The 27,935-nt window shown below is 35.0% G+C and overlaps 1 protein-coding gene across 11 annotated transcripts; it reads left to right on the forward strand.

Moving 5' to 3' along the window:
• Positions 1-284: 284 nt before the first annotated feature.
• On the forward strand, positions 285-27,006 carry LOC149822665 (Ku70-binding family protein). 11 transcript variants are annotated; one of them, XM_089979954.1, is made up of 10 exons: positions 285-481; positions 569-689; positions 826-886; positions 4,397-4,527; positions 12,560-12,634; positions 12,846-13,041; positions 13,211-13,332; positions 18,887-19,024; positions 19,197-19,280; positions 26,407-27,006. In XM_089979954.1, exons 6-10 carry the CDS (start codon positions 12,933-12,935, stop codon positions 26,539-26,541), a joined length of 588 nt encoding a protein of 195 aa, XP_089836080.1. In that variant the 5' UTR covers positions 285-481; positions 569-689; positions 826-886; positions 4,397-4,527; positions 12,560-12,634; positions 12,846-12,932; the 3' UTR covers positions 26,542-27,006. The 11 variants fall into 11 exon arrangements, with proteins under 11 accessions (XP_089836080.1, XP_089836077.1, XP_089836078.1 ...); XM_089979951.1 differs by having other exon boundaries at positions 613-689; XM_089979952.1 differs by having other exon boundaries at positions 613-689; positions 12,850-13,041.
• The last annotated feature ends 929 nt before the right edge of the window (positions 27,007-27,935 follow it).

The raw sequence follows: 27,935 nt of genomic DNA on the forward strand, positions 1-27,935 counted from the left end.
AAGTTTTACGAGTTTTACGCGATTAAACCAAGATTTCATGCTAACCTAATTGCGATTTTTTTATATTGGTTAAAAATAAACTATAGTAATTAGTAGGTTAGGTTCAAAATATTTCATTTATAGTATATTATTGTATTTTATTTGTATTTAATTTTTTTATGACCTTGGGTTTGGAACCAATCCGGACCCAAGGCGGGTCCGATCCCGACCCAACCCCACTCACGCAAAACCTAAGCCCTTCTTATCTTTTCCCCTTGTCTTCTCAAACCCCAGCCGACGCCTCCCTTCCCCGCCTTCTTCTCCCATTCACTTCCTTCTTCTCCTCTCCCGTTCGGGCGCCGACCAGAAAAATTGGGCCATCGCCGTCATCTGCCGTTGCCGCTGCTGGTACCCGCTCCTTCTTCCTCCTGTTCGAGTGCCAACCGCCGGGAGTGGCAAACAAGCCACTGCCGGAGTTTCCGCCGGCCGTGATGGTTTTTCGGTGAGTCCATCCCCGAATTCCTCTTTCCTCGTTTCTTCTTGTTTCCATTCTATGGCTTTGAGAATCCTTCCTTCTTCTGGCATCTAGGGTTCAGTTTTCACTCTCTGGCTTTTCCCGATTTCTCTATACAGGAGGAGGGCGAAGCATAGGTCCTGATCGGATCGTGATCAATAAGCTTGTATTCGTTTGATTTGAGTTCTTATTTAGGGTGATTTCCCTTATCTGCTGTTTGCGATCTATTTTTGCGGAAAATGTGGTGTCGGTTTCGATTTTATTTGATATAAGATGATTTTGAGGTATTGATTTCAAATATTTTTCTTCGCCTTGCTGATCTTGCTTTAAAGGATTCGCGGTAGAGAAGGCAGCTGAGGGAAAGGCAGCCTTCTGTTTGTTAATCCCCTGCTGGTACGTTGTTCTTCTGCATATGACTGCTGAGTTGAAGTTTCTGGTTTGGGCTCGTGGTTAGTATGGTACAAGCAAACGGGTAAAATTTTTACTTCGTGGTTAGATGTTCGGTGATGCTGGGAAGGGCTTTAGCATTCCGTAGTGCCATTCATTGTTGCATCCTATTTGGGAATACCGTAGTCAATGTGATTTAGAAACCTATGTCATTAATAAGTAAATTCTGTGCATTTTGTTAAACACATATTTTCTGTTTAAATGTCTATTAGAATATTTTTTTCTTGCTGTACTAGTAAACTATGTTGAGTTTTATGCCTAAGAACTTCCCTGTTATTAGTGTTTTTACCTTGCAGAGAATAATATTGATTATTCTAATCGATTTCTGTTTTTTTAATTATCATTTCCTCGGTTTGCATGCCTGATTCTCAGCATTGGGAATCGGGAAGGTCTGCTGTGCATGACAGCAAGGGTACCTTTCCTTTGTCAGTTTCTTTCCGATTTGGTTTCTGTGTTTTGGATTTGATTCCAATAGGTATATATAAATATTTCGTTGGAATTGGGTACCTCGGTGCTTGTGCCATCTCTTGGGGGTTGCATGCAGCCGTGGGGTGCTGTCCAATCTTGTTTTGGACTTGTTGGGTTGTTGATGCATGATTTTCGCCAACCGGATTACTGATTTACGTTTTGATTTCTATCGCTCGTGTGCGAAAGCGTATTTAGATAAGAGTTATCATGGTTTGTGCAGCACTGTAGCGCTCTCCCATTGTGAGGGGACGACTATCTTTTTCGTGTTGCTGTTCTTTGCTGGACTTTTTGGTTTTTGAATTCCGCTACTCCTTATCGCATCGCAAATGTTGGATTCCTAAACTAAACTGGTGGAATGAAATTAGTTGTTTGTGATAGCAAATCTAAATTTTATTTTTTGAAATATGTTAAGAATGATTTACTCTCATGATTACAATCATGTTAGGATGTGAATTACAATCATGTTAGGATGTGAATTGCAATTAGATTGAATTGGTAACTTCAATTGTAATATTAGAACTGCATAGAGATAAATGCATGAATTTTGCAAATGTAAATTGTTTTTTAATAGGTATAATAATTCAAAAGCAGAATAAGCGATCCCAGTGGTTAGGGATCACTTGCGGCTAGAAAAGCCATAAATGAAATTTGAGGCATAAGAATGCAAATTGGGTAAATACCCATGGTAAGTATGTGGTGTAGATGCACCATACACCTTATTTATTTAATTGTATGTAGCATATTCTTATTCACACTCACTTAGTTGTGGATATACAGGATTGTTCTAATAGAGTTTGGAGATCATGCTGAGCATGATTTGAATGTATGGGGATATAAGTGATATTATTTTTGTAGTTCAGAGATCATGCTTGTCATGATTGTAGTTAGCGGAACATGGAATGTGTTTGTTGCAGGTACATGTTTGATTATGTTATGGTGTATGCACGATGATGTATGATGTGGTTAAATGAAATGTGAAATCTTGTATGAAGTGTGTGTACATAGTGCAAAATCATGCATAAAGTATGTTGAATACAATGTATACATGAAAGCATGTTAGTAATGATTCATGCATGAGAACTTGCGTAGTTAATTCCGACATGATAGGATCATGCATGGAAATAAATATGACTGTTATGAGCATTGAGAGTTCTCTCGGTTACAGACCGCTCCAGTGGGACCTCGATGTGAGGTTGTAGGTTCTTTCAGTTTAATGAGGTTAATAAAATACATGGCATAATATACTCCTCATTGGATTGGATGAATCAAAGTTAGGAACCCGAGAGTGTACTTTCGGGCGTGAGAAAAGTGGCACATAAGAAATCAGAATGAAATCATTGTAATATTCAGTTTGTGAATAAATTGTTATTTCATTTGCATGAAGCATTGTAGCATGTTTATTTCTGAAATATGAATGCAAGCATGATTAGTTATGTAGTTGTAAATTATGCTTAATTCTGATATTGTGATATTGCATGATTTAGATGATATCTGAAAATGTGTAAATGCCTATTTATGTGATTGAAATATTTGCGTTCACGTGTTTGATGATTACCTACCGAGGCTGTGTACTTATGCCTCTATTTTTAATATTTCAGGTAATGAGTAGGTCAATGTGTGATGACCGTAGGCTCGGGGTGGCGCCAAAGGGTCACAGTTCTTTACAGTTTTGAGAGGACTTAATATTTTGATATTTGTTTATTTGATTAAGTCTGATAAAGTTTGAGACTAGTATTTGATTTATTAAATGCATAGTTTGATTTAATTATTCTAGTTTCATACGTGTGTAGTGTCTGTAACCCGCTCAAGGCTTGAACCGTATTTAAAAAGAGTTTTCGCAGTGTTTCTTGAAAAATAATAATTTAAGAATTCTGTCATTTGGATGCTTAACTTCGAACTTGGTTATACAGAGCTGTTAAACGCTAGTGCATGCGCAAGCTGACTCTGTAGAGCTAAATTCAATTAAGGCAAGGCCAATGATGAAATACTGGTTTTAAAGAATTTCTTATATGTAATGGTTTAATAAATCAAATACTAGTTTCAAACCTTATCAGAGTTAACATGACTTAATCAAATAAACAAATGTCAAAATATTAAGTCATCTCGAAACTGTAAATAACTGTGACCCTCTTGGCGCCATTCCGAGCCTACAATCATCACCCATCGGCCTACTCATTACCTGAAATATTAAAAATAGAAGCATAAGTCCACAACCTCAGTAGGTAATTACCAAACATGTGAACACAAATATTTCAATCATATAAATAGGCATTGACACATTTTCAGATATCATCTAAATCATGCAATATCACAATATCAAAATTAAGAACAATTTATAACTATATAACTAATCATGCTTGCATTCATATTTCAGAAATAAACATGCTACAATGCTTCATGCAAATGAAATAACAATTTATGCACAAACTGAATATTACAATGATTTCATTCTGATTTCTTAGCCACTTTTTCTCACGCTCGAAGGTACACTCTCGGGTTCCTCACTTCGATTCATCCAATTTAATAAGGGGTATATTATGCCATGTATTTTATTAAACTGAAAGAAGCTGCAACCTCACATCGAGGTCCCATTGGAGCGGTCCGCAACCAAGAATGAAGAAAGTGAATATTTATATTATCTTGAACTGTTACATGTATTTCACTTCGAAACATGCTTGATGGTAAACTTTCATCTATTTTTGCAAACATTTGTTATAATTATGAATGATCGCAATGTTGAATACCATGCTTGAGAAGAATATGAGTTTGAAATGCATGCATATGAATTACACAAGTATGAATGCTATGAATGAATGGTGATAAATAAAATTGAATATCATGTGCATGTTTCAATGTGGATTCCCTTGACTCTCAATCTAAAATGATGTGAATTGCACTTTGATTGCATCATTACAACATAATTTGTACTCTTTCTGTTTAGTTTTGGTTTCTTACGGGCATGTGCTTTATGCCCTATAATATTTACAGATAACCTTGTGGAGGATTGAAACGAAGCGCGGGTTGCTGCTTGGCTAAAGGCTTCACTCTTACCTAGTACAGTCTCTGGAGGACCCGAACATTTTGGGAGGGTTATAAACTTGTCAAGATTTAATTTTCATGTTTGGATCTTTAAACTTTAAGAATTGTAATGTTTTGGAATGAGAAAAATGTTAAAATTTGCCCTTTTCATTTCTGCAATGATTATGCTTGTGATTTGAAAATTTTGAATTTTTATGTAGCTCCTCAATTGTCTTAAACCTTAGATAAGTTTTGTTTTCCGCATTTTTGTATCTTTTTTCACATGCGAGCATCCTTAGAGTAATAAACTCAATCGAGATGCATCTATGGATGATTTTGTACTGGATCTGATACTAGGAGGTTAATATACACTCGTGCTTGTGCTCAGGTGGGTCGTCTAGTATTTAGAACGGTTGGAATGTGCCCAAAGATGAACTTGTTGGCATATTACTTTTAGGACTCATGCGAATTTCCCAATCGAAATACGTTTATAGATGATTTTGTACTGGATTTGATACTAGGAGGCTAATATATACTCGCGTTTGCGCTCGGGGGCCGTCTAGTATTTGGAATGTGGCCATAGACAAACTTATGTATTACTTTAGAGAATCATGTGTACTTTTATAATAAATAAAAAGTTTTAAATTTTCTCAAAATTTTGGGTTTGAGAAAGTTTTAAAGAGGTTGGATTTTTTAGGGATGTTACATCCTCTTCCTCTTCTTCTTCATCTTCTTCCGTGTTCCCTTTTTCCCTTTTTTTTCTTATTTTTTATTTTTCCTTCTTCCTCTCGCCCCTCCACTCTTTTATTTTCTTCCTTTTTCTCCTTTTTTTTTCTTTTTTCCTTCTTTTTTTTATTTTTGTTGTTTTTGCATGTATTTTTTGACACATAAATTCTGTTTTTTCAGTTCTCCCTCTCTCTCTCTATCTATCTATCTATCTATATATATATATATATATAAGAATGGGGTTCATCCTGTCCCCTTTTTCTTTACATCACCGTTAAGACCCTCAAAATATCAAAGTTTTAGGTGTTTTATGCTCAATTTGAACCATTAGATTTGTTTACCACTACTTATTTATTGATAAACAAGCTTTATTTTAATTTGATTTGATGTAAAAATGCGAACGTTTTATCATGAAATTTTAGTATGATATCAACTAATGATTTTTTTACATCTTTAAAATACATGTTTGAGAATAAAGATGTTTAATCAATTACATGTTCTCTATTTAGCAACAATCACAAACACATCTAATTGTTCAGATCGAGCATAAAATATCTAAACACTATGGTTTTTGGAGGGTCCTAACGTTGACCTAAAGAAACAGGGGCAAGATAATTCCCATTCTCTCTCTCCCTCTCTCTCTCTCTCTATATATATATATTAATCGGATGGTGTGCTCCAGGTTTTGGTGTATGTTTAATACATAGTCACCGATATCATTGATATTTTGAAAATATCGCGATATTATCGGCAATATCAAGGTTGCATATAATATTGGGAATATATTGTGATATTTTCAAAATATCGGCAAATAGAAAATATCGCGATATTTTTTGAGTTTTTTTTTTTTAAATTTTAAGTTTGCATTTCCTATTTTTTTGTTTATTTTATATTTTAAAACCTTTAAAACATGTTTCTTTATATTTTTGAAATAAAAATAATACAAAATTTATTATTTTCTTGGGTTTTTTGTTGTTATTTATATATTTTCAATTTTTTAAACTCCCGAGATTTATCAACTTTTGAAAATCGCTCTGATAAATACCCTCACCGTGAAATTACCTTTAACGATACAAGTGACTGGTTTAATTTTATGCAATTTTCATGAATTTTGCAACGTGTTACACTGAATTACACACTTTGTCCGTAGTTACAATTATGTGTTTGTTACTAAATTTAACTACTTATTGCAATATTTTTGCTTTTCTTGATTTGTTATTTTTTGTCCCGCCTAGGGCTTTTAGGGGCCTTCCTCCTAGGCTCTGACTAGTGCTTTTGTCAACTAAGACCAAGAAACATGAAAATTGACTCAGAATTGAGCGAGATACAGTTGAATCTTGCTCAGTGTACAGAGGAAATTTTTTTACAGAAGAGAATAGTATTGTCCTGATTTTTGGTGCCTGATAGAAAAGTCATTTCTCCAAAACCATTATGAATTTGGACCTAAATTTTTTACTATAGTTACTCCTCAACTGCTTACCCTCCAGATTTGATCCTTATTGATCACCTATACTGTGAGCAATTAATGTTTTATCATAACCTGTTTTTTCATACTGTTATTTCCTGCATTCTGTAATTTTTGACATACCGACTTATAACTAGTTTGACCTTCCAACGCCCACTCTTTCAACCTGATTTTTTGACTGAGCCTACTCAAGACTGAGGCCAAGCTGAGCCCTCGCTGAAAGCCTGAAACCCAACTGAGCCCTATCTGAAACCCAACCCAATTTGAACCCATAAACTATACCAACCAAACCTGTTCATACCAAGACAGAACCTGTTGAACCTTATAAGCATCATGTTGGGCCACTAGAGTGAAATATTTGTGCAGACTTTTGAGAGGATTATCAAATGAGTATCCAAGATGATTTGGAGTTATTTCTGGTGGAATGAGGAACCTAAACCAGAAGTAATCAAGGGAGTATTGAACGATATTCAGTATGTACATTCATTGGTTTTGTGACAAGTGGTTGAAAGGAACCACATCATTCACCAAGCCACAATTTTGCTTGGAGAGGCCCTTGTAAGGCATTGCTTGGGGCTAGAACACGAGGATTCAAGGAACTTAGTAAGGAGGTTAGAGATTATGAAATCCTGGTGAAGTTTCGCTATGAGCAATACTTTGAATGGGGACCGACCACAAAAAGTTGAACCACTTCCAATATCTCTAGCAATAAGCAAGCATGAAGAAATTGTAGTGGACGAGTCTCTAAAGGAGTAACTCACATCCCTGAAAATAGAGCAAGAAGTATCAAGTATAGAAGATGAAAATGAAAACAAAAGGGCTGAACCGAATGAAATCTTGGTTAAGAATGATATTCAACATGTTGAATGCAATGAAGCTTCGAAGAGCCAGATAAGTGCGGACATCACATCACACTCAGCTGAACTCACATTACACTCTGCTCCCACGAGCTTGAACGTGGTCATGTCCACAAAAATGCAGAAAATTCAAGATAAGATGGACAAATCACCTCTTGCATTTGTTGGCAACTCATGCAAAACTGAGGTGCAGATTTTGATAAAGACTGAACCTGTTTCTTTCATCACCCAACATCATGGGTGCAGCAGTACTTCAAATTACGTGTTCAATATGAATGGAGGAAATCGAGTCTTAACATTCAATCCTGGAGGTGCATATGATATGCATAGTTTTTTGTGCAAAGGCATGAGTTGCATTACCGTACTTGGAAATGTTCAAGCTTACATCATTCACGAGCAACCATGGGCAATTAAAAAGAAGGAATGACACGACTGGAAGCAATGGAAACTGCCTTGGAACTCGCAAGGCGGCGCGCAATACCATCGCCTAAATATACAATATAATGAATTGGTAAAACAATATTTTCCTAACTATAAAAATTATCCTACTTTGATTTGGATGCCTCTAATGGGATGGGCAACTTTGCTATAAATTATTATAATTATTGACAAAATGCATTTATGTTATATTTAGTAATAGAAGCATGCAATCCACACATGCTATTCATTTATCTTAAGACTTTGAGTTTATGAGCCTTATTTGGGTGCATAGTCACATCTTTATCAACAACCAAATGAATAAACAATAATTTCATCAATCATCATCAACAACAACAAGTAATTAATAAACAATTTATAGGGCTCTAAAGATAACTTGCTAATATGAGAAGGTGAGGGCACACTAGGCAATTTATATGTGATTCTAAGCTATGTTAAATATTATCAATAAAAAACATCCCAATTATATTATGATGTTTTAGGAAGCCAATATATTACCGAAAAAAGTACGATAGTTTCACGTCAACAAATTAAGGTGTTTTGAACCGTTTTAGTTAATAACAAGAGAAAACAAGAAAAACAAAACACTAAAAATCCTGCGAACAAAAAACAATTAAAAAAATAGTAGCAAATAGGAAATCTTTTACATTACCAAACACAATTTTGCGTAATATAAAACAATCACAATGAAGAAAAAAATACTAATTGGGAAACATAATCTGATAATCAATGAAAATACAGTACAAGAACACTGATGAATCAAGCCAAGTATTATCAATAAAAAACATCCCAATTATATTATGATGTTTTGGGAAGCCAATATATTACCAAAAAAAGTACGATAGTTTCACGTCAACAAATTAAGGTGTTTTGAACCGTTTTAGTTAATAACAAGAGAAAACAAGAGAAACAAAACACTAACAATCCTGCGAACAAAAAACAATTAAAAAATAGTAGCAAATAGGAAATCTTTTACATTACCAAACACAATTTTGCGTAATACAAAACAATCACAATGAAGAAAAAAATACTAATTGGGAAACATAATCTGATAATCAATGAAAATATAGTACAAGAACACTGATGAATCAAGCCAAGTATGATTTCAATCCCATGATGAACACAAAGTGTTAAAAGATCATCATGTGAGAACCAAAGTTTCAAATTCGTCGAGCGATTGAGATCTTCACCGCGAGAAACATGACTGATTCTTAAATTACAGTTTTCTCGTAAAAACATAAAGATCATGTTTTTATCACAATATTTATGCTTTTTTGATAAACCAAAATATTTATGTTTTTAACATCATGAAAAAGTGTGTTTTTTTAGTTTTTTAAATATTATTTATTTTAGTTCATAAAACTATTTTTAATTTATTATTTTTGTCTATGTTTTGCCAAAAAAGATGAGATTTTCAAAATATTTCAATTTCTTACTAGATTTTGCTTGTCGTTATTTTGACGTCTTAAGAGTTTCTGAATGAGTATTGGTACTCGGTTCAGACCCGTCCCAAACCATACTATTCCAATAACAATATCTCGGCCTTGGGGGGCATTTGATACACCATTTTTGCGAGTTCGCAGGACGCTCGCCGCATGGGGCCCACATGCATCCGTGCACGTACGCAAACACATGACAATGTGAGGGAAGATCAAGTGTAAAAACATTGCACATTTTGAGTGTGTCGTTGCACTTGACTGCTTTCCATCTTTGGGTACAACTTGTCAGTTGTGGGGCCCAATAGAAGATAGAGGGTAGATCAGGTGCAATGGCACACTAAACTATGCAATGTGAGTGCATATGATTTGCTGTCGGACAATGCAGTTCCACAGACAAATTTTCATCATCCCGTGGTGTTTCGCCCGTACCCACGAAATAGCACGGGATGAACGACGAAAGACAAGAAAAAGCGTTGGGGGAGTATACCCTGACACCTGCACACCCCTACTCCGAATGGCTTCCCCGGCTCTTCCAGGTTTCTTCCTTCCTCCTCCACTTCTCTTCGGTGTTCGCTCCTATCAGCCTACACTCCGAGAGGCCTCTTAGGATCGAGATATCATTTTTTGTAAACGCTCCTAAGATCAAGATATCATTTTTGCAATAGTAAGTCTGGTTTGGGATGAGTTTGAACTGAGTACCAGTACTCTGTCACAACGCTTAAAACGTCAAAATAACGACAAGCAAAAGCCAATGAGAAATTGAAATATTTTAAAAACCTCATCTTTTTGGCAAAATATCGAGAACAATAATAAATTAAAAAATGAACTAAAATAAATAATATTTAAAAACTAAAAACGCACTCTTTTTCATGATGTTTAAAATAAAAATACCGTGCCTTACCAAAAAAACGTAAATATTGTGAGAAAAATATGATCCTTATGTTTTCACGAGAAAACTGCGATTTTTGAAAATAGTTTGAATGAAGCAAACAAGTCTTGTTTTTCTCTTCTCTTGTGTGCCCCTTGCTTCTCTTCGCCCAGACGCTTTGCAGGGGCGCCTAGGATTTCTCTGCAATGCTTCCTTCAAGGTACCATATTCTACCTCTTGTTCTCTTGTTTCTTCTACCATCGCCTTGGGAATTTCCTTTGAGAATCATACTTGTTTGTCGCATCAAAAATCTTAATCACTCGGTGGGATTGGGGGGAAACTTTGGTTTTTGCCTATGATCTTTTAACCCTTTGTGTTCATTGCGGGATTAGAATCATAATTGGCTCGATTCATTGTTGTTCTTGCACTTTATTTTCGTCGATTCTCGGGTGCTGTTTCCCAATTAGCAATCGCTCTTCATTGCGGTTGTTTCATATTGTGCTTGGTCACATAAATGATGTCTTTTTCTTGTTATTTTTTCATTTTATTTTCTGTTCGCTTGATTGTTGGTGTTTTGTTTCTCTTGTATTTTTTTGTTCTTTTCTAAAACATTTCAGAAAGCACTAATTTGTTTGCTTGATTTGGGCGCACGTGAAACTATCGTACCTTTTTGGCAATATATCGACTTCCTAAAACATCATAATACGATTGTGATGTTGCCTATTTTGCCCTTACCTTCTCATCTTAGCAAGTTATCTTTGGCGCCTTAGGCATTGCTTATTCATTACTTGTTGATAATGATTGATTGTTGGGATTATTGTTTATTCATTTGCTTGTTGATAATGATGAGACTATGTATGATAAACTAAAGTCTTAACATAAATGAATAGCATGTGTGAATTGCATGCTTCCATTACTATATATAATATAAATGCATTTTGTCTATAATTATAACAATTTATAGCAAAGTCGCCATTTCATTCTGTTGTATATTTAGATAAATCAAACTCGATGTTCACAACAATTTTGCTCACATTTTCTTTTCTCCTGCACCTTAAAATTAGGATAACAGTTCTATCTCTGTCTTTCTCTCATTTGCATTACAATCTTAAGAGTTTAGGATAAGAATAGTTCAATTTCTCTCTGTTTTGTGCGTCATATCCAAATAAGGATACTCAACTTCCTGTAATAAAGAGGGTTTACATGCCATTCTGTGTTAAGAAAGCATAGACGCATGTGAAACTACTTGGTGCATACTTGTTTTTTAATATGCCATTCTCCCCAAACTTTTATACATTCACCTCAATCTAGAACTTTTTGATATTCTGTCTAGTTGCAGAGTTGTTTGAGAAACCTACTAATGCAATGGTGCTCAAGTTTTGGTGAACACAGTTTGATGTTTTAAAAAAATTGTAGGTCTTGCAGTAATTGTCATAAGCAAAAATGATATCTTAGTAAACTACCTTAACTGCTTGCTTGGTGTTTGTTGGTTTACTCTTGATCCCTTTTTTTATTGTAAAGAAATTAAATAAATTGTGTGCTCAGCAATTGTAGTGATGGGTATCATACAATGTCGTTGTTGAATAAGATTTTTGAAGTATAAAGACTATATTGCTCTATTTTTGCTTCTTATTATTAGAAAATGAGCCAGATATGAATATTATACATGTAAGTTGCATAAGTAGAAACATTAGAATCAGGTAACTGTACAAGGTTCAGTTGGGTAGAGTTTTACAAGTAGAACTTCTAGTTTGTAATTGACAGTCTATATAATTGTTAATTTTTACATGTGTATATTCTTATATGCTTTATGTATATCTATATCTATATATGTATATGTATATACATATATACATACATACATATGTATGTATATACCCATATTTTTAGGAAATTTTTGTGTCATACACTGTACCAGCACCCATACCTATGTGATATAGTCGATAATGGCCTACTGACTGCATGATAAGCAATGGAAGTGGGAAAGGATGATATAAGGACTAAGAGAAGACAAATTTATGATTAACTAAGAAAATTATGTTAGGAGAGAAGACAAGTTTATGATTAACTATAAAAATTTTGTTATCCTGAATTTAGCCCTTGATTGTGAGGTAGGGCAATTGTGTGGTAGGTTTAAGAACAGTATGGGAAAGTGTTAAGACAGACGTAGCAAAAGGACGTCCCTCTCTCTTGGAGAGTATAATTTAAAGGCAAGCGGATCAGCAATTATAAAGCTTAATGCATACATAATTGTTTTGAAGTTAAAATATGTGCACAATTTTGAAATTCCTCTAGTTATTCAATATTATTCATACTTTATCTTTGCTCCTGGTTTTGTAGTGCTTGATGAAATAAAGGAGTAAGAGACAAAGTTTGTCAACAATTGGGAATATTGAAGAACCTGGAGTTTCTCTTGTGTGTAAACCAACTCTTTTTAGTTGTTTGAATTTATGAATGTGTGGTTCAATAGGTCATTGCGTCAAACGAGTAGTTGGTAATGCATATTTGAGCATTAAGGTTAATAGAAATATGAAAGTAACAAGTAAAATAAAGTTTTCTTTTATGAAAGATCTTGTTGTACGTAAGAGATTGAATGTGGTGAATGAATGTTGTTCTTGATTATTAGGAAGGCGCAGAACCATCCTCATCTGGTTCTTTGCTCTCCTTGGCAAGATTGTGGGAAGGCTCCAAAGCAAAACAAACGGAAGCCACAATGGAAGAGAATAGTGAGAAGAAGACTTCCCTTACTTCTTCGTCACTCTATAAAGATGGAGGCAAAACTGTAGAAGAGTGTCAAGACATGATCCAAAGAAGCCTCCGGAGTAACACCGACCTCACGATTCTCTTTTTGTCCATCTGTTTCTTTGTTTGATTGGTTGTTTGTTTCCTTTCTCTTGCTAATAACAGTAATTAGCTATCCAATTGGGCTTAGTCCATAGTTGTGACTTACCACACTGCTTATGTTGATAAGGGTTGGCTGTTATTGTTTAGGCCCGATGGTGAAGTTCTTGAGGGAGCATTTGGAGAAGTCAGGGTGTCATGTGGGGGATAGATTCATCAAGGCAGCAGAGTGTGACAAGAAGATAAGCGGTGGGTACGTTCGAGGCGAAGGGGTATGTATGTCTTGCATTTCCCCCTCTTGGGTGTCTTTGCATTCATGGTTTGGTGCCTCTTGGTATTCGTTCTTGGGGTGATCTGAAAGTAGCAATCAACCCATTGGTATCTTGGGCTTTGTTGCAATCCGCTATTGCATTGGTAATGCCTAGCTATGTAGTCAAAAGCACTAGTCGGCACCTAGTTGGTGAACCTCTAAAAGGCCTAGTTAGGAACTAGGTGAGATTGGTCGGCCCAGTTGAGATCCCAAAAAAGGAAAAAAAGTTTAAAAGATCATAAAAATTTAAATAATTGCTCAAAAAATAATAGAAAACACATTCAACACCAATTTTGAAGCTAAACAACTGAAACAAAAACACACAATTCATGAACTAAGCTAAACAATTAAAACATAATTATATCTTTAGCATTTATATACATGGCCAATAACATGTATGCACAAAATTCATACAATACAATAAATAAATAAAATCAATAACAAGTATACATACAATAAATAGATCAAATCAAACATGCATTCCTAATTTCTTATGCATGAATCACAAAAATCACTTGATAAAACATGAATAACATAAATCACTTGATAAAAATTGCATTCCTCTCTCTCAACCAAAACATGAATATTTTCACCGAATCATATTAACAAATTTTCACATAAATCAGTTTATCGCAAAAAATATTATTAGTTTATCTATTTATCACACACACACATATATATATGCACACACGGTCTCTCTTTCTCTCTCATCCAAAGAAGAAGATGATGGAGGGGGAAAGAATAAAAAAGAAGGCGGCATGGGGTTTAGGGGTGAAAACGGGTTGGATTCGGGCCGGATCTAAGGACATCCGAGTCCAAATTTTTGTTCCTTGAATATAATCTGAATCCGAATGGATCCAAAAGATCACATCTGAATCCGATCCGAAACTACTACACATCGAACCAAATCCGAATCCGATATTGAATCCAAAAAATCTGGATCAGAGTGAGAAAATGAATGGCTAAACCAAATCCAACCATTCAGATTTGAATCTTGATCTGATTTTCACTACATTTTTCTGTGCTATAGCCATATTTTCAAATAAACTATGAAAACCAAATTGATTTAATGGTTTTGTAGTCAAATTTTGAATAAAATGAGAATTTCTCATGCATAAACAAGCATAATAGGGCATATATGCATATTTGACATATCTCATGTATCCATAAACCTTTCTAAACAGTTTAACAACTAACAAAGAACATGCTTGGTGCCACCACCAACTCTATTTTTCTGTATGGCCATGCATCCTGGCAAAAAAATATACCCATCCTACTAAGATAGATTCAACATAATGTTTTTAAAGGGAAAATAAATTGACAAAAAATATTTCCTGCATTGCCATAGATCCTGCCAAAAAAATATATATACCCTGCTAACATAGATTCATCATAATGTTTTTAAAGACAATAAATTGACAAAAAAAGTGAAGCTAATTGAAAGAAACATATTTATATATATCTTTTAACATCAAAATACCAATTCTAGCACTCCTAAAGTATTTATATCACAAAAAAGAAATGGATGTGCATGTTACAAAAATAAGACACCGAAATGATTTAGTGAGCTATTAAATGCTTGAATTAGAGCTTCCACCACATATTGATGATCTTCAATCCAAGTCTACACCTGAAAAAACACTAACTCACATTATTAATGGAAAACTAAAACAAAGATGGTGAACTTTCCAAAATGTGGATCAATAAAGTTTATCTTGTAAATAAATGCATGTATTAAAAAGTAATAGCATACCAAACTTAAAGTGAATATGCACAAAAACAGACTGCATAAAATTAAAAGAACTTCCACATAGTTTATTACTTTTTAAAGTTTTTGGAGATATCATATCTCTCCCTTAAGCAAAATTTATATTGAAGGCTGAAGTTCATTCTAAAGCATATGTACACGAGCTATTATTATTCTAGTTATAGAGTTTGACATGCACAAATCTATATTTGTGTTTCATGCTCCACCAAACTGATTTGAAAAAATCCCCAAAATGGCTGCTAACATAATGAGCCAACTATGATTTGCATACTAGTGAAAGCCAATATCTAGCCAAAAGATAAAACTTGGTGAATATATAGTCAAACAGCTACAACAGGGGTCTAAACGTTTTTTAGAAAGGGGAATCTTTGAAACCCTATTGCCTAAGCATAATGTATCAAACATAATAAGAAAAAACAAAAGCTTAAGATTTTTTAGCATCCCAAACATCTTTATTCTTGTGAAGCCTAGTGGGGCTCAACTAAAAACGGTGACATGGTTAATGGTTGGCCCCCACATGCTGCCATCTACCAAAGCAAAAGGAAAATATTAAAGAACAATCATCCAGCAAGGGTGGTCTACACCCAACAATATATATATATATATACATACATATATATATATATATATATAGGTGTTGGCTAGGGCTAGGGCTGGTCCACATGATCAGCCTTTGGAATCTTCCACAGCTATCCAGCAGCAGTAATGGGAGACCAAAGGGTATGGGTAAAGTAGAAGGCAAAAGGGTTAGAATCCCAAACTCAATAGGGTTTTCTAGGGCTATTGGAAAGCATCGGTGGTGGAACGTGGTGTAAAAACTGGGTTGGATTGGATCAATGACTGGACTTGGTCAATCCAATTTCAAAACCTACCCAATTAAAACTTAAAGAGATTGTGGTTGTCTTTTAAACAGTAAAATGGTTTTCAACTACAAGTTTGACTTTTTTTACTAAGGAAACATTTTTGGGTGTTTTGTAAAAAAACTGAAACAAATATTTTTGCTTTTGTTTGTGCAAAACGGAACTAGCTAGGCCATCCTTTTTTGGAAATAATCAAATTTAATTATTTATAGAATGGAATTTGAAAAAATGCATGGATTGAGTCCAACTAACGTCTCATTTGGATTGGGTTTCCTATTTTTCTTTTTGCATGGGTTTTTAGTTTTTGGAAATATAGATATGCATTGGCCAAAATCCCAAAATTCATGGACTGAAATCCCAACCAACGTCTCATTTGGATTGGGTTTCCTAACATCCTTTTCAAAACAAAGTGACATACCAAAAATTGAAGGGAGACCTAACTCAGCCTAGTAGACTGCTTCGGAATGAGTTCCAACATAGTGAACCGGTTCAAACCGTGTCCCAACCAGTTTGGGTTGAGAAAGAGTAAAACACATATCATGACTCGGTTGGCTCCCCACTCGAATTGAGTCACTGAACCAGCCGGTTCAAATAGGCGAGTTTGACAACTATCGCTGGCGAGTCAAAGCCACGAGCAACTTGCTTAGCTTAAATGTGTTGTGCCCCAACATAGGGCTTTAAGCTTAGGTGAGCTTTTATAGATAAAAAATATATATTTTATGTGATATGTTTAAGTGTAATTTATAGAGAGAACGATACTATCACGAGCAAAAAAATTTTGCGAGCTTGGCCGACGCCAGACAAACCATGCATTTTCCACTCAATGGAGCTCTGCGCTTGCGACATTCCAACAAGCTTGGTCTGTGACAAATACGAAGAATAAATATAAAGAGAAGGTTGCATGAAAGATATGCATGTAAAATATGAGTTATTAATATACTCAAAAGTGCAAATCAATTCAACTGAATCCAACGTGCATTCTCTGCATGCACAATGCGAACATCATGCTCCACCTGCGAGCCTAACACACAACTGGTATGAATCTTTGGCTTATCCATTTTTTCTTAGCCAACTGAACATCAACCTTACACTTTTGCTTACCATCAACAAGATGACCCATACCACAATGCCAACAACTTGCTTTTGCGCTCGGTCAACTACACTTCAATTGTGCAAATTCGCGTAAACAAGACAAACCATCACTACCCTTTTTAGTGTCGCACTCAACAAACAACAAGGTTTTCGTGAATCTTTCTGTTCTGGTGCCAATTTGTCACGAGCATAGAATTTTTTGCAAACCCGCGACACGCCAGACTGCCCAGTCTGGCCAGCCTAACTGCGAAAATCTACGTACCAACACTTTTCCATGTGCTGAATCATTTCATTGGCCCTGCACACTACCTCGTGCATAGCTGCCTAGCAGAAGCTGATCAAGCGCATCTTCAACTACGTATTCTATCTGGTCCATGCCACTTACGTGCATAGTCGTCCCATACCGACTAGCAAGTGTACAAATGCTTTAGCCTTGCGTTCCATAAAGCGTATCACGACTCTATGGGCACGCCCAAGCATAACCTCGCCATAGAAGGGACAAGGCCTTGCGACCCTCAGTCTGAAGACTAGTTGATGATTGTATGCCATAGCGAAGAACACCACCCAAACTCGTTCACCGGTTCCTAGGCATTCTCTCGCCTAACCACGAGTCACCATACTCGGTTGGAACCACCTAAGGTGATTTATAGGGAAATTAGCCTTAACCCACACACACTCCCATGTGTCCAAACGCTACACGTGGGAACTCATTTAACCAAATCTCCAAAGGCATCATCTTTTTATCTGCTGACACTGCTTAATCAAACAATGCTCAATGTTTGTGCCACCACACATCATCGCACCAACGACGATACCGTTGCCTATCGCATGCTATGCTACTGCCTAATTTTCAGGATTTGGCAGTCTTGGGTTAATTGTTGATTATATTGATGTTCCAACTTGAAAGCAAAACATTTTGGTTCTAACTTAAATTTCATTTTGTGGATCACGTAGTCAGAGTCAAACTCAAAAGTTTATCAATGACCCACCATATTCTAACAAATTTATGCTCTGATCAGTATTTATGAAAGTCATAGTGTCACAGTTCTGAGATAACTGGGCTGAGAAATAACCAAATCAACTGATTCCTAACCATGACTCTTCAGGTAATCTGAATTTGACCTCTTTCAAGTCAAAGCACCCTCTTTCAAATCTTGGTAGTACTTGGGTTTAAGCTTGGTTCTTTTTTAGCGTATTAGACTTCTCACTTGGGGCACCTGAGTGCCAAGTAAAGACATTGATATTTGATGTTGAGGTTTTAACGTAGTATTGGGGCTCATTTTGGTGTCAACTTCAAATTGATGTTTTGAATAAAAGTAAACAATTGTTAGTCTTAGACAGTGGGAGTGATATAATCTAGTCTTTAGAGAATTTTGCAAAGTTCAACCAAGTTATTTGATTAAGTTGGGTCTTCAATATCACAAAAAAATGTCAAATTTTCCACCATCTTCTTTATTCTTAGACTCTTAGCTACACCTTTCTCCTTTCTCGAGGCTACTCCTTGAAATATTTGAGACATCGGAGTTTAAGTTGAATCTTTTAGTTGAATGAGTTGACATCTTCTCGCTTAGTTAATTGAGTTGCAGGCAAGCCTTGAATTCTTAACACTGTGATACTTGTATTGTATCAAATGGTATAGAACCACTTGATTTTCATTTCCGGTCATCAAGTTGCAGTCTTATGTACTTTGTGTTGGGGTTCATGGTTGGTTCATATATTTGGTATCATACTCCTTAGCTGCATTACTTTTAAGTGGTGGGACAAGTGACTGGTTCTCTAAATTTCTTTTTTGTCAGATTTTGGTTTGCAGTAACCATTTGAACCTCCAAGATGAGGTTGACCAAGTCGTGATCCATGAATTGATTCATGCATACGATGATTGTCGGTCTGCCAACTTGGACTGGACAAACTGTGCTCATCATGCATGCAGTGAGGTACTGTATACATAATTTAGCTTAAATGACACTAGTTTTGTCATGTGACTTAGGATCACCATTTAGTAATATCCTGAAGCAAATTGCTTGTCCACGTATATATTTTTGGTCAATGAACTGACTTTCTTCAACTAAATAATTTGGAATCTCAAACTTTCCTTGTGGGTGCCAGATACGTGCAGGCCATTTAAGTGGTGATTGCCACTATAAGCGTGAACTGCTGAGAGGATTTCTGAAAATACGAGGCCATGAACAAGTATGTGCTATAATTGAATAAGAAATAATGGTTCAAGTCTTATCCATGTATTTGATATATTCTATGGAAGCACCTAAATTAATCTCTACCTTGTTAAAATAATTACATTATCAATTGGAATAATAGGATGTAAATTAGGTAATCCGATCTAGATTGTATATATATATTCACACCTCCACACCGGTGGTGTTATTTTTTATTGATGAAGAATAACAATTATAGATTGTTAATTTGATTTATTGCATGATGAATTGATGATATGATAATTGTTTTTATTTCATTAGCATTAAAATTATTAAAAATTATATATATATATATATATATATATATATACTCTCCTCGCACCATCGCACTTAATGAAGAAGTCTATATGGAACCAACTCCGGGTTTAGAATTGGCGCATGGAAAAGTCCACTTGCGAAAGGCTTTATATGTCCTAAAACACACTACTAAGGCTTGGTACAACCGTTTTAGTACTTATTTGTTAAGTCTTCTGATGCAGGTATAATTATTTTATTGCTCTATGTGGATGACATGACATCACAGGAGGTGATAAGCAATGAGTTAGTCATATTAATGAGTTTCTCAAGAATCAAAACCAACTTTGATATGACAGATCATAGCTTTTTGTATTATTTTTTTGGTGTTGAAATTGCATATTCAACTCGTGGTTTGATTTTTCTCATACTAAGTATGTCGTTAAGATAATTGAATGATCTGGGATGATTTGAGTGCTATCTTAAGCGTGCTCCCTCCCACTACAGTACATACTTAGTTGCCAAAGGCGCTAGGCGGAGCCTGGGCAGTGAGCCCCTAAAAAGACTAGGTGGGGCCTAGGCGGTACCCCAAATAAAAAAATTAATAAAACATACAAAATACGTAAACAAACTGCTAAAATTAATAACAAACATAACATGTCGTCAAACACTTATTATATTAAATAAACAGACCATACAATTAACAATGTGAATTGACAATATACAAAAAAATAAACTCTTGTATGCAAAAAAATTAACAACAATAGACATAAAATAGGCAATATACAAATAAGAAGAAAAAATGAACAATTGAATAAACAAACCATGCAAATGATAACCTACTCAAAAAATTTAAGAATAAATGAGCAATTGAATAACCAAACCATACAACTAACAATGTGAATAAACTATATACAAAAAATAAAATCATGTATACAAAAAAATTAACAACAATAGACATAATATAAGCAATAGACAAATAAGAAGAAAAAATGAACAATTAAATAAACAAACCATACAACTGATAACTTGCTCAATGTAAATAAAAGACAAGTAGGCAACTACATAATTTAAACACAATTAAAACCTTAACAATATTAAGTTCACATCCAAGTCATAAAGAACCCCAATAAGTTTATAATAAGTTTACAATAACGACAAGAATTTAATCCTTAGATGATGAACTTAAAAGTCCATCGTCATTACCTGAATCATCTTCATCGATATTTTGCTATTCTCAGAGCTATCTTCTTCCTCTTCTTTCCATCTTCACCACCTTCTTTCCTTTGTCAGACATTTTCTTTCTTAGGTCTTTAGTATCTTGCATTCTTGCCCCTGGCCTATGCCTCGACGTTGTAGATGCCTTATCAACAACATCCCATATAAGTGATGTGTCATCTTCGATGACCGCTTCATCTTCACTTGGCCACAAATCCTTTTCATTGACTTCTCTTAAGATGATGTGGTCGAGATCTCCCTTGTTCATTCGCTTCTCATACCTTCGCTTCAATCTCCGATTATATCACACAAAAACCAAATCCTTCAACGTCTTGTGCAAAAGTCAGTTTTTTTCTTGGTATGAATCTAAAAAAAATATAAAGTTAATATATATACAAACTAACAAATATTATTTAGTAATTAGTAGTAAGTAATAATTTATCGCTTCAAAAGTACTTCAGTTACATTTGAAACTGGATGCATTTTATGCGAGGCCTAAGACTCGAATAACAAAGGTCTCGAGTTGGGGACAACCAATGACAAAAAAAATCTACCAATCCACTAAAAAAACTAAATTAGATGTAATTAAAGTATATAAGTTATAAAAATAATGTAAAGTGAGTTATATGAAATTTAATTCTTACCTGGTGTTTTCCCTTTCTTCTTCTTCTTCTTCTTCTTCTTTGCTAACTCCATCTCAAAGGCCCATTAGGAATTCTATATCTTATTACTTGGTAGTGCATCTCGATCCGCTTCGCTTCGAATAATATGATTGATGCAATCATATAAGCTATTCTTTATCTTCTCTTTGGACTCAATGTTTTCCTACTCATAATATATGATTAGATTCAAATATAAGCTTGTTGCATGCAAAGGTTTGTGCAATTGATTGCTCCATCTTTTATTGATTATCTCGCAAACCGGGCCATATCTTTGTTCATCATCGCACAAATTTACCTATTATGTAAAATAATTAAAAATAATCATTATAAAAGCTAAGTTAAAACTTAAAAACAAAATTTATAATTAGTATAATACAAAAAAAATCTTATACCTTAATCTGTTCCTTTGCACTGTCTATTTTCTTGTAGATGTAAACCATAACAAGCTTTTCATCGCTATCAACTTATCGAAGCACGTCAATCAAAGGGGCCATTGTTTTTAGAGCACGACTCACTCCCTTCAAAATTTTTGAACTCAAAATCATGCTTTCACATCTCTTGCCAACTGATGTTTTTGAGATACTATTTTTTTGCCCAATCATCTCTAATAAACATGTTATATATGCTTTCTAGAGTTAAAAATCTAATTGCAAATCTTGTCATCTTAGGCCTGTGTAAGTCTGTGTGTGTGCTCTCGTCATACTCAACACTTGAGTATGTTTGTATATGAATACCACTAATAGGTTTGCTTTTCCAAAAATGTTCTTCAACTATTTCAATTCTTCTATATCTTCCAACATCATATCTATACAATGTGCAACACACGGACTCCAAAATAAATGTTTTCTATCATCCCCAATTTATTCAACTATATCATTAAACAATGAAAAAAACAAATTTGCATCTTTTACTTCATCGGATATATCAACCGATTTCAAAAACATCGTTTATAAATGAAAATTAACCAAAAAATTATTGAGTATACACCCTTTTGTATCAGTCCAACCATTTGACATTATACTATATCCATATTTGGACCAATGTACTTTGTATTTGGAACCCTCAAAATTTTAACCCGAAAATAAAGGCAATTTTTTTTTAAAAAGGGAAACACAACGAAAACATTAGTTTTGTTTTCGGTTAGAATTCCGGGCGGGTTACATACATTCAACTCAACACTACCATTCCATAAACCGAATTGAATCATTCAAAATAAAAGATTTGAGATAGGTGAGGGCGTGTGTAGGGGGTCTTTTTGTATAGAGTCCCATCCTATTTCAAGAAGGAAATAAGAAGTTTTGAAACTTTCCTCTATCCTTGTTAGCTTAGGATACTTTCCTAAATGAGTAATTGAAATCCTTAGATTAGGTAATTAAGATCTCCCTTAATTAACTTACTTAATTAGAACCCTATTAGATTTAAAGAGTTAATTAGGTTCTTTGTGGCAAGTAGGTGGGGGGCGTGCCTTACTTAATTGGATCCAACCCATAATGGGATCCAATATCAAATAGGGGACCTACATAGGGGCATTCCACCCTATGGGTCAAATCACCAAAGATCCAAATAAAATCCAGATTTGGGTCCAATTAAGTTCCATATTCAAATGGACCTCTAATCTAGATTCAATTCCAATTAAACCACAAATTCGAATCAGACTTCAATTTAACTTAAAATTCAAATTAATTCCAAATAAATTCTAAATTCCAGTGCATACTTAATCTAAATTCAAATCTAATTAAATTTCAATTAAAATTTAAACCAATATGAGATATAAAATTTTATTTTTATTTATGGAAAATTATAGAAAAATTCACAGATATTATAGTATTGGACTAAGAACTCCTTCGTTTTCTCTATTTCTTTTTTTAAAAGTGGTTCTCTTAGCTCGTGATATAATGAAGGCTTCATTCATGGTCCAAATTGGCTTATAACTTCAATCATATTGCCAACTGAAGGCAACTTTGCTGTATTAAAAGGTATTCCAGTGCCATAAAACTACCTACTAATGTACTCTCACACTGTTTCCCTTTCTTTCTTTTTGAAGTGATTCTCTAACGTGTTTTGTTTTATTGCTTGTCTTCCTTTCTCTGGATCACCTCGAAAGTACAAATCCATAGACTGTTTTGCCTATTGTGGTCTCAAGCCGAATGTACTACTCGGCTGCCCCTTCGAAACTGCACGAGGTCCTTCACCAAAATCAAAAGATTAGAACATATATTCAGATCTTTCATATATATTAACCATCTCTTTCTTATTTTTTTATCCTTCTTCTTCTTCGAGTCATCCGTGTACTTAAAAGATTTTCTTGATTTTTGTATTTGTTTTATCACAAGCCTTCACGTTGCTTCCAATCCCAAGTAGATACTGCCTTATTCTGTATATGCCTCATTTATAAGTTAATCCACATTTACCGCATGTCATAAAATTCAAATCTTTTTTATCCTTACAGTAGGCCCAATTCCATGCTGGATCATTAGATTTCTGCTTCAATTCCCCCTATAATTCTCGAAATGTCGTACTTGGAGTGGACCAAAGCCCCTTCCATTATTGTTCTAAAGAATCTAAACAAAAAAACCATGTAAATTTGTTAAATTAAAAGTAGGCAGCAAATAACGTAAGCTCATATATTAATATATATGCTGAAATACAGTAATTATATATATATATATATATATATATATATATATATATATGCTGCAATACATAATAAGCTGAAATACATATATATTCAATTACCCAAAACGTGTCAGTATAATCAGCAAAATATGAATTCAGCCTTTCGCAGAAACTCACACACGCACACACACACACACACACACACACACACACACACATATATATATATATATATATATATTACATAATAAGTAATAGTCTAAACATGCTTTTGGGCTTTTATAGAAAAATTCACAAAAACAAATAAAAATTCAGAAAGTAATAACTATGCATATATCAACAAAATTAACATGCTTTCGGGCTATAAAAGACAAAAAAAATCAGCAAAAGTAACTATGCATGCTTTCACAAAAAAATAAAAATTCAGATTGTATTGTAGAATATACATAATTACACATATATATAATTGTATATACATTATTCAATTACTCATAATGTATCAGTATAATGAACAAAATATGAATTCACATAAACAAATATAATACTAATTCAGTATATACATAAAAATTTCACAGAAAAAATCACAAGAAGCACAGTAACACACACACACACATATATATAAATATATATATATATATATATTCAATTACTCGTAATGTATCTCTATAGTCAACAAAATATGAATTCACAGAAACAAATATAATACTAATTCAGCATTTCACATAAAATATAATACTAATTCAGTATATACATAAAAATTCAGCATTTTACAGAAAAATCACAGAAGCACAACCACATTAACACACACACTGAAAGTGAGAACAAGACAGCAGAGTGAGAATGAGAACGAGAGAGGGAGAGAGCAGAGAAAGAACGGGAGAGAGAGAGAGAGAAAGAGAGAGAAGGGTGTACCTTGGTTGGGTTGCCCTCTTCTTCTTGCAAAAAACAAAACTGGTATAAAAAACAAGAGAGAGAGAGAGTACCTTGATTGGGTCGTCCTCTTCTACTTCTTCTTGCAAAAACTGAGGAGATAGGGAGAGAGTGCGAAAAGGGGGCAGCCGAGAGAGGAGAGAGGGATAGAGTGTGAAAGGGGGGAAACAGGGACAATTAGGGCCTGCTTTTTCCCTTTTGTATGACCCATATAGGTCGACCAAAAAAAAAGGACCGATTTAGGCTTATTCCTAGTCGGTCCCAGCCTAGGCACCGCCTAGGCGCTAAATTAGGGCCCCATCACCCAAGCCTAGGTGCTGCTTTTAACAGCTAAGAGTACATGAGTGTTGTAATGTGGATGATTAGAAATGGGGGCCTTCGGCGTCTCAATTCATCCTATTTCATCAGATTCGAGATGTGATACGGTTCCGATGGATGAACCGGATATGGACAGTTCTAATAAGATCTTATTCTTGAACAAAAACCCATTTTGTGATTTATTCCATCTATTCCATGACTGGAACGAAAGGAGATACATGTTGCACCACGATTTTGAATCAGAAGAGACATTTCAAGAAATGGCAGATCTATTCACTCTATCAATAACCGAGCCCGATCTGGTGTATCATAAGGGATTTGCCTTTTCTATGGGGCCTGGTCGGTCCGAGCTTGGGCCTAGTTTATCGGCACAAGCCCGGCCTAGTTTATCGGCACAAGCCCGGCCTAATGCCCACCCCTAATGCTACCGTTCCACCATGACCTTGTGGTGCTTTCTAGAATGCAAACTTTGTGGTCCAAGGTCATTATCTTCATAACTAGTTTTAAAGTTTCCTGCAAACCAGAATAAATTACGAAAAATTGTGGACATGAATAATTTTGTTTTGATAACTAAAGTTTTGACTCGAGCAGTTCCTAACTGGATCAAATTTTAAATATTTTCTTGTTTGTACTAGCCAGTATGGGGGGGTTCTATAATACTGAGCACATCAACAGTTCCATTGATTTATTGGACTAAAAGTTCTGGATTAGGATGCCAGAGTTGCAAAAGATAATCAGAACCCATTGCAAATGTGGTGTCACTGTGTCAGGTGTATGGTCACATCCTTCAATTGAAAAAACAATTTGTCCCAACAACTCTTTGTTGCATTTCTGATAAATATCCATTTGCATAAAAACCCTCAAGTTTCTTATGCTCACTTGGAGGTTGGCATTGAAGTCAAACAGTTGAATGTTAAACTTTCAGCTCCTAACCAAATTCACCGCTCTTCCTCTGTTGGTCTGCATGAAATGAAATGTTTATCAGGACCTCTGTTTGAGTGTTGAGATAGTGACATGAAACCATTGTTTCTTGTTATTATGCCAAAGTCATGGTGAAGGTTGTTTTGCTTCCAACCAGATAAATATTATCTGCTAACTTTCACTAACTGTTTAACTTGTGTACAGGAGTGCGTGCGGAGACGAGTTCTCAAGTCTGTTATGGCAAATCCATACTGTTCGGAATCAGCTGCAAAGGATGCTATGGATGCTGTTTGGGATGTCTGTTACAATGATACAAAGCCATTTGACAGAGCCCCATAGGGCTCAGTAGTGTTTTTTTCAATCTGCAAGCTGCCGCTGCACTTTCCAGATTTGTGACAGTTCAGTGAAACCCCAAAGTTTTCCCTTATCAGAGCTTTAGCTGCCCATACAGTTTCCGGCTTTTATTCTTCCTCAAATTTTTAACAAAACTAGTTCAGCTTATTTTCTCACATTATTTGAATTATTCACCCATTTTATTTTTCTTTAACACTAAATAATCTTGAATTTTGTGAGCTATCTGATAAGCTTCATAATTTTTACTAAAATGTTATAAAAATAGTATAAAATTTTGCATTATTTTCTTTGATAAAAAGTGTCAATACACTGATACTTGTATCTTGAAGATTTTTCTTCATTGAAGACTTATTCATGTAAGATCTGGCATTAGTGCTTTTTACCTTTTGGTGGTGCCTTTGCATGTTCTTTTCATTTCCTTTGTGGTTCTACTTTAGAGTGGAGCAAGTGTTATTCTAACTGAGGCCTTATTCTTGTTTGTTTAGGATTTGAAATCTGTGGTGATGATCACGAGTCCTTTTCATTAAAAGTGTCATCCAATTTTTTTTACCTTATTCTATCATATGTTTGTTTATCATTTTGAATTGTGCTTGTGTCATGAATGAACAAAAGCTGTGGTTCATGAGATTGACACTAGAGATGAGCTGCGCCAAACTCTGGGTAAGAGGCTGGCCTGTTTCCAGAAGGCATGCATCTAGGGCACTTTTATGACTCGGGCATATCCAGCAACAGGTTGTCATGGGCTCATCTTTTGATAGGCCGTGTGCGGCATCTAGGTGCATTAGGCGTTCTAGATAATTGTAGCAAACATTGAAAACGGCAGTCAGGCAATAACCGCAATGCATTGATAGCAAAACCAAAGGGGGAAAAGCATGAGCAAAGAGCACTCCAGCACTGTAAGCACACACCACAATTCAATCACATAAAACTAAAACAAACATAACGAAAAAAGGGCACGCAAGGGGAACATAAAGTAGTTAAGACTATGGGAGTTGGAGATACCATTTTGCCAAAGTGTGGTGTTGATGATGGAGTTGCTATAAACGGAACCCAACATGAGCGTTTTTGCTCATGCTGACATCGTGGCCATCCCATTTGCATTTTAAAGAGCTCAAAAGTTGACAAAACCACGTGTCATTCATCCAAAATGCAAACAGACTGCCACGATGTCAGCATGAGCAAAAATGCTCATGTTCAGCATGACCTGATCTGTGCCTGCCATAAACATCCTCTTTGGAGAGAAATTGGTAGTTGCTCACACGTTAGGTACAAAATGATACATGCTAAATGGGTTTTTCTTCTCTTATGGTGTTTGTTTACAGTTCTGACCCCATAAATGGGTCAGAAATGGTCGATTTACGAGGAATCTGCACCTGGAT

Source organism: Nuphar pumila, chromosome 11 (genome assembly GCF_984573655.1).
Source record: "Nuphar pumila chromosome 11, dmNupPumi1.hap1.1, whole genome shotgun sequence".
Lineage (NCBI taxonomy): Eukaryota > Viridiplantae > Streptophyta > Magnoliopsida > Nymphaeales > Nymphaeaceae > Nuphar > Nuphar pumila.

Excerpts from the sequence above, each read along its gene's own strand:
- LOC149822665 (XM_089979954.1), top strand. The coding sequence starts at position 12,933 with ATGGAAGAGAATAGTGAGAAGAAGACTTCCCTTACTTCTTCGTCACTC. Across the intron at positions 13,042-13,210 it reads GATCCAAAGAAGCCTCCGGA|GCCCGATGGTGAAGTTCTTG; the intron begins GTAACACCGACC and ends GTTATTGTTTAG. Across the intron at positions 19,281-26,406 it reads AAATACGAGGCCATGAACAA|GAGTGCGTGCGGAGACGAGT; the intron begins GTATGTGCTATA and ends ACTTGTGTACAG.